At 43.5% G+C, this 13,718-nt stretch overlaps 1 protein-coding gene across 2 annotated transcripts in view; it reads left to right on the forward strand.

The window, feature by feature from the left end:
- LOC145350847 (uncharacterized protein C6orf118-like) overlaps positions 1–7,392 on the forward strand; it is a 47,897-nt gene extending 40,505 nt beyond the window's left edge. Inside the window, exons 9-10 of one of the 2 annotated variants that reach the window (XM_080200206.1) lie at positions 3,365–3,426; positions 7,027–7,392. In XM_080200206.1, the coding sequence (XP_080056332.1) occupies positions 3,365–3,426; positions 7,027–7,123 (159 nt within the window). In that variant the 3' untranslated portion in view covers positions 7,124–7,392. The remainder of the gene's footprint in view (positions 1–3,364; positions 3,427–7,026) is intronic. The other variant, XM_080200207.1, reaches the window with a different exon arrangement.
- The last annotated feature ends 6,326 nt before the right edge of the window (positions 7,393–13,718 follow it).

Genomic DNA, 13,718 nt, shown 5'->3' on the forward strand with positions numbered 1-13,718 from the left:
GTCTCCAAGGGGAGGACCCACTATCTTTGGTTAACTGAAAATGTTAAGCTGAAAGTAAAAGCATATAATTGCGCAAGGATTGATGGCACGTCAGCAGATTGGATAGAATATAAAAAAACAGAAAAGAATAACTAAAAGATGAATAAGGAGGGAAAAATTAAAGTATGAGAGAAAGATAGCTAAAATAATAATTATATTTGGTAAGAGTTTCAAGAAATAATATAAAAAAAAGTAAAGTGAGCGTTAATGCTATAGAAAGTGAATCTGGGGAATTGATGAAGGAAAATAAAGAGATGAATTTAACAGGTACTTTGGCATTAATCTTCACTATCAAGGATACATATAATGTCCCAGAAATGGCTGGAACTCAGGAAATTGAAGGGAGAGAGAAACTCAAGAAAATCAAATTACCAGGGTAGTGGTGAGCAAAATGTTGGCTCTGTGGATTGACAATTCCCCGGGTCCTGATGGACTTTATCCAAGGTTCTTAAATAAAGTGGCTAGTGAGATAGTTGATGCATTGGTTTTAATTTTCCAGAATTCCCTCAATTTTGGGAAGGTTCCCTTAGGTTGGAAATTAATGAATGTTATTTATCCAAAAAGGGAAGGACACAGAAAGCAGGAAGGAATAGGCCAGTTAGCTTCTTAGCTGTCATAGGGAAAATGTTAGAAGCTACCATTAAAAATGCCCTGGCTGAACACTTAGATAAATTCCAAGGTAATCAGTCACAGTCACCATGTTTTTGTGAGAGTGACGTTGTGTTTAACCAATTTATTAGAGTTCTTTGAAGGAGAACCACATGCTATGGATAAAGGGGAACTGGTTGTTGTACTATACTTAAATTAATGAAAGACATTTGATAAGCTGCTACGTCAAAGATTATTGTGGAAAATAAAGGCCCATGGTATGAGGGGTGGTAACATATTGAACATATTGACATTGATAGTTTAGCTAGCTAACAGGACACAAAGATTAGGCATAAATGGGACATTTTCTTGTCGGCAAGATGTAACATGTGGAGTGCCACTGGGATCAATGCTGGGACCTGAACCTTTTACATTTTATATGAGTGACTTAGATGAAGGGACTGAAAGTACGATTGTTAAATTTGCTGATTCTAAAGATATTTAGGAAAGTGAGTTGTGAAGAGGACATGAACCTACAAAAGGATATAGATAGGTTAAGTGAATGGACAAAGATCTGGCAAATGGAGTATATTGTGGGTAAGTGTGAAATTGTCCATTTTGGCAGAAAGAATAAAAATGAAGCATGTTATCTAAATCGTGTGAGATTGCAGAGCAATGAGAATACAGAGGGATCTGGATGTCCTAATACATGAAAATAATGAGGAAAGCTAAAAGAAAATGATTATTTATTGCAAGGAGAATTGAATATAAAAGCAGAGATGTTATGTTTCAGTTATACAGGACAAAGGTGAGAGCACAGGGGTGACATGGTGGCACAGTGGTTAGCACTGTTGCATCACAGCGGCCAGGACCCATGTTCAATTCCTGGCTTGGGTCACTGTCTGTGGAGTTTGCACATTCTCCCTGTGTTTGTGTGGGTTTCCTCCAGGTGCTCCAATTTCCTCCCAGAGTCCAAAGATATGCGGGTTAGGTGGATTGGCCGTGCTAAATTGCCTCTTAATGTCAGGGAGACTAGTAGGGTAAATACATGGGGTTATGGGGTTAGGGCCTGCGTGGGATTGTGGTTGGTGCAGACTTGATGGGCCAAATGGCCTCCTTCTGCACTGTAAGGATTCTATGATCAGATCACATCTCAAGTACTGTGTACAATATTGATCTCCTTAATTAAGGAAAGATGTAGATGTATTGGAAGCAGGTCAGTGAAGGTTTACTCAGCTAACACTTGGAATGGAAGGGTTGTCTTCTGAGGCTGGTATTTGCTGGAATTTAGAAGAGTAAGATGTGACTTGACTGAAACATGTAAGATCCTAAGGGGTCTTGACAAAGTGGATGTGGGGAGGATGTTTCCTTTTGTGGGAGAATCTATAATTATGTGTCACTGTTTAAAAATAAGTGGTTGTCCATTTTGAGACCGATTAGGAGAAATTGTTTCTCTGAGAGGATTGTGAATCTTTGAACCTCTTCTCCTCAAAAGACAGTGGAAGCAGAATCTTTGAATATTATTGAAATTGAAGTAGATATATTCTTGGTAAGCAAGAGGGTTAAAGGTTGTTAGGGGTAGATGGGAATGTGGAGTTGAGGTGATAATCAGATCAGCTATGATCCTATTGAATGGCAGAGCAGGCTTGAGGGGCAGAGCGATCGAATCATGCTCCTAACTCATATGTTCGTATTATCAATGAGAAAAATGCCCCAAGGCTCTTATTTATTTGATATCAACTAAGTTGTCGTACAACAGCATAGAGGATGAGGAATTAGGAGTGGTGCAGAATGTAAAAAACATGACTCATCAACATGCATATGCAAACTGACATCATCCCTATGAATTTGTGCGACCAAAGGAAAAAAGGGGGCTATTGATTGAGCCTTGTAGATAGACCAAAAATCAATTCAGGAGAGGCACTCGCTGCACCGGTTCAGGTAGGAGTACAACCATGCTAGGGCAGCACACAAAGGAGAGACAGAGGAAAAGAATGGAGTCATTGACTTTTTTGAGTGAAACAGGTAAAGAAGGATGAAAGAGGGGTAATTTAAGTAGTACATTGCATTCTTAAAATTGGCTGGCATAGGAATGGGAAAATTTCACATTGGTGCAACTGGAGATTATTCTGAGGTTGGTGTTACAACATGCTTTCTGACCAAAGCAGAAGCATTATGGCCTGTGCTTGTTTGACCTACTTGATGTTCATGGTGCAACGAGCACTTCCCCACTGCTTCCTTTTGTTGAACACAAAGAAAGGTTAAATCAGCAAGAACTGTACCATTACAAAAACCTAAAAGCCAGGCTAATATTCCAACGCAGTACTGAGGGAGCCCTGTACCATCAGGAGTGCCATTTTTTGGATGTAATGTTAAACTGAGAGCCATCTGCTCCCCCAGGAGGACATCAAAGAACTCATAGCAATGGTTGAAGGTGACCTGGGGAGTTTTACCCTGTCTCTTGACCAATTTTTATCCCCCAAACTACCATCACCAAAACAAATGGTCTAGTCATTATTGCATTGCTGATTGTGGGGGCTTGCTGTGTGCAAATTGGCTGCAACAATTCCTATGTTAAAACAATGACCACTTCAAAACCACTGGAAAGCACTTTGGGATAACTGGACTTGTTGAAAGGCTGTACACAATGCAAGTTATTTTCTACAATGTGGTTTATATCACTTTTTATTCATGAGTTAAAAAAAATAAAAAACATTTTCCAACTTTCTGTCTTCAGGCTCTGAAAAATTATATAGAGACAACCTTTATTAAATATAAAGTGAACAAAGAGGGTAGAGAGTGAGTATCTGTCTCTCATTATATGCTTTCTTGTACAGTGGAATTAACTCAGAATTTTTTATCGGTAATAAATTTGGTAGTCACATCATAGAACTAGCTTCAATTGAATACGATGGGTGGGAATTTCTGTGCCTTCTGTGGTGTATTTCACAGAGGTGGGCTCTTCTGGCCCTACCGCTGTCAACGGGATTCCTTTTGTATGCTCCTTCTGCTATCGGCAGGGGTGTGCAGTTGGCGTGACTGGAAGACCCCATTGGTGGGAATGGCCAGAAAATTCCAGCTAAATCTTTTACATTAGTCTTTGTGCAATAAGTAATTAGTGAGATCCCATAGTTGTATCTCATTATGGTAACTGTTAAATATGTGAAATAAGGTGTTTGATCACAAACCACTGTAAATGGCTTCTAATCCAATTATAAATTGCTCACTGCAGAGCAACCAGTGCCAGTTACTAATTCAAAAATACTCAGCTTTCAACTGAAAGGAACATATTAACTTTAAGAAATCTGTTTTGTTCCTTCTTGCTGACCAGCTGATGTTGCGGCTTGAGGATCTCTTTCTCTTTCTAGCTGCCCACATACATAAAGTGGACATTTTTTTCCATTCATTTGTGGGACGTGAGCATCACTGGCTGGCTAGCATTTGCTGCCCTTGACTTTGTAATGATTAATATAACTGAGTGGCTTGCCAGGCCATTTCAGAGGGCAGTTGAGACCATTGCTGTGGCTCTAGAGTCACATGTAGGCCAGACCAGGTAAGGACAGCAGATTTCCTTCCCTAAAGGACATTAGTGAACCAGATGGGTTTTCTGACAATTGACAATGATTTCATGGTCATCAGTAGATTCTTAATTCCAGATTTTTTTTATTGAATTCAAGTTCCACCATCTGCCATGGTGGGAATTGAACCTGGGTCCTCAGAACGTTAGCTGAGTTTCTGGATTAATAGTCTAGCGATAATACCACTAAGCCATCACCTCCCCTCGAAATTCTGAGATTGCCAAGTTTTAGAAATAGCTTAATTTTAATCCAGTTCATATTTTGCAATCAGCTATTCTGTGAAGAAGTAATATAGTCTGTTGTAGGTAAAATGTAGGTAGTCTGTTGTAGGTAAAATGTTAGAATCCGTCATCAAGGAGGAAATAGCGAGGCATCTTGAGGGGAATTGCTTGATAGAGCAGACGCAGCACGGTTTCGTTAAAGGGAAGTCGTGTCTGACAAATTTACTGGAGTTCTATGAGGATGTGTCTAGGGCGGTGGATAGAGGAGAGCCGGTGGATGTGGTCTTTCTTGATTTTCAGAAGGCGTTTGACAAGGTACCTCACAAGAGTTTATTGCAGAAGGTCAGGGGACATGGAGTTGAGGGTAGGGTGTTAGCGTGGATAGAGGACTGGTTGTCAAATAGGAGGCAGAGAGTGGGGGTCAATGGGTGCTATTCGGATTGGCGGATGGTGACTAGTGGAGTGCCCCAGGGGTCGGTGCTGGGGTCTCAGCTATTTACCATTTATATAGATGATCTGGAGGAGGGAACCGAGTGTAGGGTGTCGAAATTTGCTGACGACACCAAGATTGGGGGAACGGCAAATTATGCGGAGGGTGTGGAGAGTCTACAGAAGGATCTAGATAGGCTGGGCGAATGGGCCAGGAAATGGGAAATGGAATTTAATGTTGGCAAGTGCGAGGTGGTCCACTTTGGTAGGAATAATGGTAGGAAGGATTATTAATTACGTGGCGAAAAACTGCAGCAGGCGATGGTGCAGAGGGACCTTGGGGTCCTTGTGCATGAGTCGCAAAAACCCAGCTTGCAGGTGCAGCAGGTGGTCAGGAAGGCGAATGGGAGGCTGAATAAACTAGGCTTGTACTCGTTAGAGTTTAGAAGAATGAGGGGAGATCTCATTGAGACGTATAAGATGATGAATGGGATGGATAGGATAGAGGTGGAGAGACTCTTCCCGCTCAGAAAGGATAGTAGGACTAGGGGGCACAGCCTCAAGATAAAGGGGGGGCGGTTTAGAACGGAGTTGAGGAGGAACTTCTTCACTCAAAGGGTGGTGAATCTCTGGAATTCTCTGCCCGTTGAAGTGGTGGAGGCTGCCTCGCTAAATATTTTTAAGACGCGGGTTGATGGGTTTTTAATGAGAGAGGGGATTAAGTGTTATGGGGAGAGGGCGGGAATGTGGAACTGAGCCACGACAGATCAGCCATGATCTTATTGAATGGCGGGGCAGGCTCGAAGGGCTAGATGGCCTACTCCTGCTCCTATTTCTTATGTTCTTATGTTCTTAATATGGGAAAGTGTCCATCATCCCCTGATCTTTAGTTGCTGAAACCTGTATCACAGCCATAAAATGATATAGAACTGTTGCTTAATAAGTAAATAGCTTCTCATGACCTAGGAGACCTCAAAGATAGAGTCATAGAGGTTTACAGCATGGAAACAGGCCCTTCGGCCCAACTTGTCCATTCTGCCTTTTTTTAAAACTCCTAAGCTAATCCCAATTGCCTGCATTTGGCCCATATCCCTTTATACCCATCTTACTCACGTAACTATCTAAATGCTTTTCAAGAGAAACAAAATTGTATCCACCTCTACTACTATCTCTGGCAGCTTGTTCCAGATACTCATCCCCCTGTATGTGAAAAAATTGCCTCCCTGAGCACTTTTGTACCTTTGCCCTCTCACTTTAAACTTATGCTCTCTAGTTTAAGGCTCCCCTCCCTCTGGCAGAAGATATTGACTATCTTGCTGATGTATGCCCCTCATTATTTTATAGACGTCTGTAAGGTCACCACTCAGCCTCCTACTCTCCAGAGGAAAAAGTCTCAGTCTATCCAGCCTCTCCTTATAACTCAAATCATCAAGTCCCAGTAGCATCCTAGTAAATCTTTTCTGCACTCTTTCTCATTTAATAATATCCTTTCTATAATAGGGTGACCAGAACTGCACACAGTATTCCAAGTGTGGCCTTACCAATGTCTTGCACAACTTCAACAAGACGTCCCAACTCCTGTATTCAATATTCTGACCAATGAAACCAAGCATGCCAAATGCCTTCTTCACCACTCTGTTCACCTGTGACTCCACTTTCAAGGAGTTAGATCTCTTTGTTCTATTAACTGAGTAAGTCCTGCCCTGGTGCAATCTACCAAAATGCATCATCTCACATTTGTCTAAATTATACTCCGTCTAACATTCATCAGTCCATTGGCCCATTTGATCAAGATCCTGTTACAATTGGAGATAACTGTCTTCACTGTCCACTATGCCACCAATCTTGGTGTCATCTGCAAACTTAGTAATGATACCTCCTATATTCTCATCCAAATCATTAATATAAATGACAAATAACAGTGGAACCAGCACTGATCCCTGAGGCATACCGCTGGTCACAGGCTTCCAGTTTGAAAAACAATCCTCTATAACCACCCTCTAGTTTCTGTCAAGAAGCTAATTTTGTATCCACTTAGATACCTCACCCTGGATCCCGTGTGATGTAGAATCACTAAGACTATGTTAGTGTTAATAAAATGAGCGGATAATTTGAATAGCAGTTTATATTGCTAAATATTTTTCTGATCTAAGCATTGCTCTCTCTTTCAGGCACTTATGGAATATGATTAAAGGCATTGTGGAACCCAATGACAGTAAAACTGCCCTGAGCCCTAAGGAATGGGCCTGTGAACTAGTCCCCAAGTAAAATGGACTCCATAATATTGCAACTCTCACAAACCTCTATTGATCTAAATGTGTGCGCGATGAAAGGCCTAACATTAGAGAAAATGCATCTTGGCATGAAGTTGTTAAAATTTGAGGCAGAATGTAACTATCATGTATATGTATCATCACTCAATGCATTTCCAAATTCGATCCTCTGTACTGTATGTTTCTGAGGGTTCTTTCCTAATGATAATAACTATTACTTACATTTATATTATACTTTTTGATATAGTAAAATGCCCCAAGACATTTTGCAGAATTATTTTCAGCTAATGTTTGCTACCAAAAGGGTATGAGTGATCAGCGGGAATGCCAATGCAGGTACAAGACTGGGAAATGCAATTCTCATTGGTGAGATCACGATTTTCAACCCCCTTTGTGTAATGAGAAACACGCTGTGGAAGACTGGTGACTTTAGTTTAATATACTTGGGGTTTTGACGTCTCGGGGGGAGGGGTTGTTCACAGGCCTTAGCAGCCATTCATGTCTGGTCGTCTCGAGGTTTAAAGGGGTCTGGTGGCTGGCTTGCGGGCAGCACCTCCTGTGTCCTCCTTGCAGCGTTTGTAGTGATATAGCCACTGAGGGATTGCTGTTCCAGACTGAGAGCTGAAGAGTGGATGGAAGCAGGTGAATCCAGAGGGTCAGCATGGGATTGGGGGGGTGACTATGAGATCCTTGGGCGGGGTCCCATGAGAGGCCAGCCTGCACAGGCAGAGTGGGGGACTAACAAGCGGTGGCTCCCTGCCTCATGATGCTTGAAAATTCTGTCTGAGGGGGGTGGTAGGAAGAGTGAGAATGAACTCCCACATGTAGGCATCACTGAGGGCAGAGGGGACAAGCTGTGTGGAAGTTCAAGGCCACTGGTTATGGAGATGTGACTGTCAGGGTGGCTGTTCCAGAGAGGTGGCCCACAGGCAGCACAGTGGTGAGCAGATGTGAGACCTCATGGTGGGAGAGGTCTTACTGCCCTAATCCTGGTTATTCCCAAACCAAGAAGCTATGCAGGCATTCCTAGTTCTGCGCCTCACACGGGCCCTGGCCATCATCTGAGGCCCTTCCTCCTCCATGTGTTGACCCTCACCATCCTCCTCATCCAAGTAAATGATGGAGCCTACTTTCATGGGCAGGATATTAAAGCCATTGGCCGCACGCTGCAGGAGAATGATGATGACTTGCATTGAGGACAAAGTAATGCTCCTCTCATCGTCAGCGATATGCCTACCTGACAGAGCTGAATGTGACCTGCCAATCAACAGGCCTATCATGGGGTTCACGAATGTGGGATGAATATCTGCAGCTATGACTGTTCCATCTGAGGCGTCGGTGTGTTTCTCCACCTTGCGTCCCAGGTAGGCAGACTCAACAATTCATCAGTCCTCAGCATTCTCATCATTATAGAATACAGGCAAACTTGAGGGGCATGAGTGTTGAAGTTGGTAGGGGGAGCAGGGGAAAGGTCACCTTCCCTGGCTAGGGGGTTGTATGGGGTGGTAGGAAGGTCTGTTCCAGCAGCAGTGCATCTTTACTGTGTTGTCAGTGTGGGAGGTGGGAGAGTCATAGTGTTGCTGTTCTCACACTCCACAGGGTTAAGTGCCGAGTGTGTGAGGGGATTTGCAGAGCATGGTGTCATGAAGTGACAGTGTGGAAGATCTATATGAGTTGAATAATACAGGATGCGACTTCCCACAATAAGTTCTAAGTGCCCAATGGGTGGGAAAATGGGAGGTTTTCCCACCCATTTATTGGGCAAGCTGAGTTTTGATTATTTATAACACTCTGTGCAATACAGAGGCCGTCAAGAGATTCACACTGGGCGAAGCGGAGCCTAACCACGCTGGAGATGCCGGCAGCAGAGTGCTCAGGGAGCCATTGGGCATGGGAGGTTGTTGATAACCTCCCCCCAGATTGCCAGCATCCTGATGGTCAGCCCCGATTCCTGATATCAGCCCCATTTCCAGCTCCGATTCCCCAGTACAGAGCTCCCCCTTCCCTTCCCTCCCCTCTCAGAGCTGCTCGGGTCGGTGCTGTTGTGAGGATGGTGCGGGTTGACCGGCAAGGCGAGCAAGATGGCATTAGTGCATCATAAGGGATAAATGATGGGAGAAAGTTAACTCAGCTTGAGGCTTGCACCATGACTGCATGTCCTGAAGGTTCTTACTTTGTCTGCTGCCCCCACTGCACGTGGATTGTGGTCAGTACAGACACAATGGGTCAAATGGCCTCCTGCACTGTAGGGATTCTATGATTTAAAGGTAAGTCTGACAGGCCTAGACTCAGAAAATAAGGGTCTAGGATTGTTGGGAAGGGGGAGAGAATTATTGATGGGAATGGTTATGCCTTGCTGGACACCAGTACGCCGAGTTTCACCTGGCAGGCTGGTCACTTTACATCATCTTCCCCGGATGAGAGTAAAATCCAAGTGATGGCAGTAGGAGGCAATGAAGTGACATTAATTGGTGAGTTTGGTACCCAGTGCCTCATCCCTGCTGGTAAAATCATGGTGGGGGTGAGACGCTAGGCTATAGGCATGATGCTGCTGCCATGTTATCCAATTTTACCATCTGCTCTGCCAATCATCTTGCCCCCTGGGGTAGGGTGAGCTCCTAAAATGTTATTTATAGCATTGCATTACATTGGCTCAGGTTGCCCCATTGACTAATATGTCAGCGAAGCAATCCTAAATGTGCAGGAAGCTTGTATATTCAAAAGTATCTGCTGACTTTCAACATTTAAGAAATATGTATTAAGTTTACATGGCAAGATTTAAATATGATGGAGAAGAGTGTAATGTACAACGAAAGGTGAATATTTTTATTCAGTTGCTATTAGTTCATAGTATCATACAGCACAGAAAGGGGTCCACTGTCCTCTTTGAAAAATATTAAACCAATTAACCTATTTTCCTTGCGCTTTTTGGTAGCTCTGCAATTCTTTTTCCCATTCAACAATTCTTTTGCATGTTGATTCTGTATTCATCCTTCTTGCATCCTTGGTAGCACAATTCATTGTATTAAAAATAAATCTTACTTCTCCCTAATTATTTTATTAATTATCCTCTGGTTGCCAACCCTCCCACCAGTGGGAATAGTTTCTCCTTATTTACTCTATCAAAACCCTTCATCATTCTTGTAACTTTTTATTTAATCGAGACTGTTCTTAGTGAACTAAACAAGTGCTCCATCTAGTGGATTGAAAATGAGATCTTTGAAAACAAAAATCTCACATAACTCAGTATTTAATGATCTATGCAAAGCAACTGAATAGATTCATTGTACAGTTTAGATTGTTACATCAAAGGACACTTGGAATAAGCCCAGATAAATTCACTGTTGTCAGCTCTGATGCTAATCTTCCTTTTATGGTGATATTTTTCAAACCAAAATTCATTGCCAGTGATGTACGTTGAATTATGCAAAAGGATCAGGTGGCTGAAAGGCCTACCCTTTTTCCTGTGTTCCTGCCTGACCTATTCATGTTCCTGTGTTTTTTAACAACAGATGTCATTACTATATAAACTATAGCATTCTTTTTTGTTTGAATTCATTCATGGGACATGGGCGTTGCTGACTGGCCAGCATTTATTGCCCATCTCTAGTTAGTTGCCCTTGATCAGGGGGCAGTTGAGAATCAACCACATTGCCGTGGCTCTGGAGTCACATGTAAGCAAAATCAAGTAAGGATGGCAGATTTCCTTCCCTAAAGGACATTAGTGGACTAGATGGGTTTTTCCGACAATCGACAATGGTTTCATGGTCATCAGTAAATCCTTAACTCCAATTTTCTTTTATTGAATTTAAATTCCACCATTGACAGGATTCAAACCCAGGTCCCCAGAATATTAGCTGAGTTTCTGGATTAATAGTCTACCAATAATACCACTAGGCCATCCTGTCGCCAAAATGTATTAGGAGAATTAATAGGGTAAGTAGAATTTGACTTACTCCAATACCTGGGCCCAGAATCCACATAGTCATAGAGGTTTACAACATGGAAACAGACCCTTTGGCCCAACATGTCCATATCGCCAGTTTTTAACCACTAAGCTTGTCCCAATTGCCCGCATTTGACCCATATCCCTCTATACCTATCTTACCCATTAAACTGTCTAAATGATTTTTAAAATACAAAATGGTACCCGCCTGTACCACTGCCTCTGGCAGCTTGTTCCAGACATTCACCACCCTCTGTGTGAAAAAAAAACACTTCTGGATCCTTTTGTATTTCTTCCCTCTCATCTTAAACCTATGTCCTCTAGTTTTAGACTCCCCTACTTTTGGGGAACAGGCCCACTGGTGGTGGGCATAGGTAAATATGGTGCTTGCACCTCTGAGGTTGCTGGATTGGGGAGCATGAACTGAGGTGAGGCCTCAAGGGAGGTGCTGTTTTGGAAGTCTGCTGCTGGGAACTTTGGGCCATGCTATACCAGTATCATGAAGAAAGTGAGGCAGCAATGGTGGAAAACCTATTGAGCTAATTAAAACATGGTGTGTCTGCATGTAAATAAATAAATTTAATGGTATCTTGTTAGTTAAATGTACGGTATGTACATTTGGGGACCAAGGGGTGATAGGTGCTGCCTCAGGACAAAGTAGTCAGCTTCACTGGAACTCCATCCAACATCCCAAACATTCACTCCCTCCACCACCAATGCACAGTGGTATTAATGTATACCATCTACAAGACACAGTGCAGGAGCTCATCAAGGCTCCTCCGACAGCACCTTCCAAATCCATGACCACCAACACTTAGAAGGACAAGAGCAGCAGAAGGACGGGAATACTGAAACTTGCAATTCTGCTCCAAGTCACTCACCATCCTAACTGGGAAATATATCGCTGTTCCATCACTGTCACAGGCTTAGTCATGGAGCTCCCGGACAGCTTTGTGGGTGTACCTACACCACATGGACAGCAGCAGTTAAAAAGGCCAATTACAGATGGGCAATAAATGCTGGTCTAGCCAGCCACACCCTGTGAACAAATAAAAGATAGGTTCTGAGGGGGAGGTCAACCATTGTGGAGCTACATTCAACTGGAGTGGAAACTTTTGCCAAAAGGGCAGAGGAGATCATTGCGATCGCTAAGCTAGGGGACAACTCAGAGAAACTGAGGGGTATTCTCAGCAGAACAAGTAGAGGCACATAGCCTCAGGTGTCAGATGGATCAGGAAGGCCTTGGGCATCTTATGCAAGGACAGCAGCCAGTAGAGGGATTGAAGCCGACATGAGACTCATCCACCCATTCCTCCTGGACCCCCAAGCAGAAGAAGAGTGGCACAGAGGGAGTGTGGCACCTACGGTGCAGCAGCAGAATGTGGGACAACAGTGATAGGCAGACTGCAGAAGAATGCCCAGGGGAGTGGCAGCAGGAATATGTCCCAAGCTGAGGCGCACTGCATCCCAGAGGTTTCTGGACTTCCATGAACTACCTCCAGCTGTTGGAGCACCAGTATTAATGAGGACTAAGAGGATAATCTGTGACCCATGTGGCTAGGTGAACAATCAATGCCATTAGCACTGAATCCAAGTCTTCATTGAACTTCGACGCATCTAGCTTCTTCTAGGCATCCACCATGATCATGCACCGGACATCCCAGGCAACTGCGTGCTGCCGCATTGAGATCACCAATTCTTTGTTCAGGTGATCATATGGTAGGAAAGGAATTCAAAGAAGAGATAGTGGGAGCTCGTCAGAAAGAAATGGTGATTATCATGGGAGATTGTAATTTACATATAGATTGGAATAATTTCTTAGATTAGCACTTTCTGGAACCAACCAGGGAGCAGGCTATACTAGACATGGTATTGTGCAATGATGTGGGTATGCCGGCGTTGGACTGGCGTAAACACAGTAAAAAGTCTGACAACACCAGGTTTTCGTCCAACCTATTTATTTGATAATAGACTCACAAGCTTTCGAGGGAAACCCTCTTCTTCAGGTGAATGGAGAGTTCTGGCCTCAGACAGAGCATATAAAGCACAGACAGTTTAGAGATTACTGATTAGAATGCGAATCTTTACACCTAACCTGCTGTTCAAGACCTGAAGTGGCTGACAATGTGAGTGGTAGGAGCACTGATCACAGTTTAAAGAGATGTGTATTGTCTCCAGACAGTACAGTAAGTGAGGTTTTGCAAACCCAGGCAAGTCACGGGGGTTACAGATAGTGCGACATGAACCCAAGATCCCTGTTGAGACCGTCCTCATGTGTGCGGAACTTGGCTATCAGTCTCTGTTCAGCGACTCTGCGCTGTCGTGTGTCATGAAGGCCACCTTGGAGAATGCTTACCCGAAGGTCAGAGGCTGAATGCCCGTGACCACTGAAGTGTTCACCAACAGGAAGGGAACAGTCTTGCCTGGTGACTGTTGAGCGATGTTCATTCATCCGTTGTCGTAGCGTCTGCATGGTACATTGGGGAGACCATGCAGACGCTACGACAACGGATGAATGAACATCGCTCAACAGTCACCAGGCAAGACTGTTCCCTTCCTGTTGGTGAACACTTCAGTGGTCACGGGTATTCAGCCCCTGACCTTCGGGTAAGCATTCTCCAAGGCGGCCTTCATGACACACGAC

Source organism: Carcharhinus amblyrhynchos, chromosome 12 (assembly GCF_965287045.1).
Source record: "Carcharhinus amblyrhynchos chromosome 12, sCarAmb.v2.hapA, whole genome shotgun sequence".
In the NCBI taxonomy this organism is placed as follows: domain Eukaryota; kingdom Metazoa; phylum Chordata; class Chondrichthyes; order Carcharhiniformes; family Carcharhinidae; genus Carcharhinus; species Carcharhinus amblyrhynchos.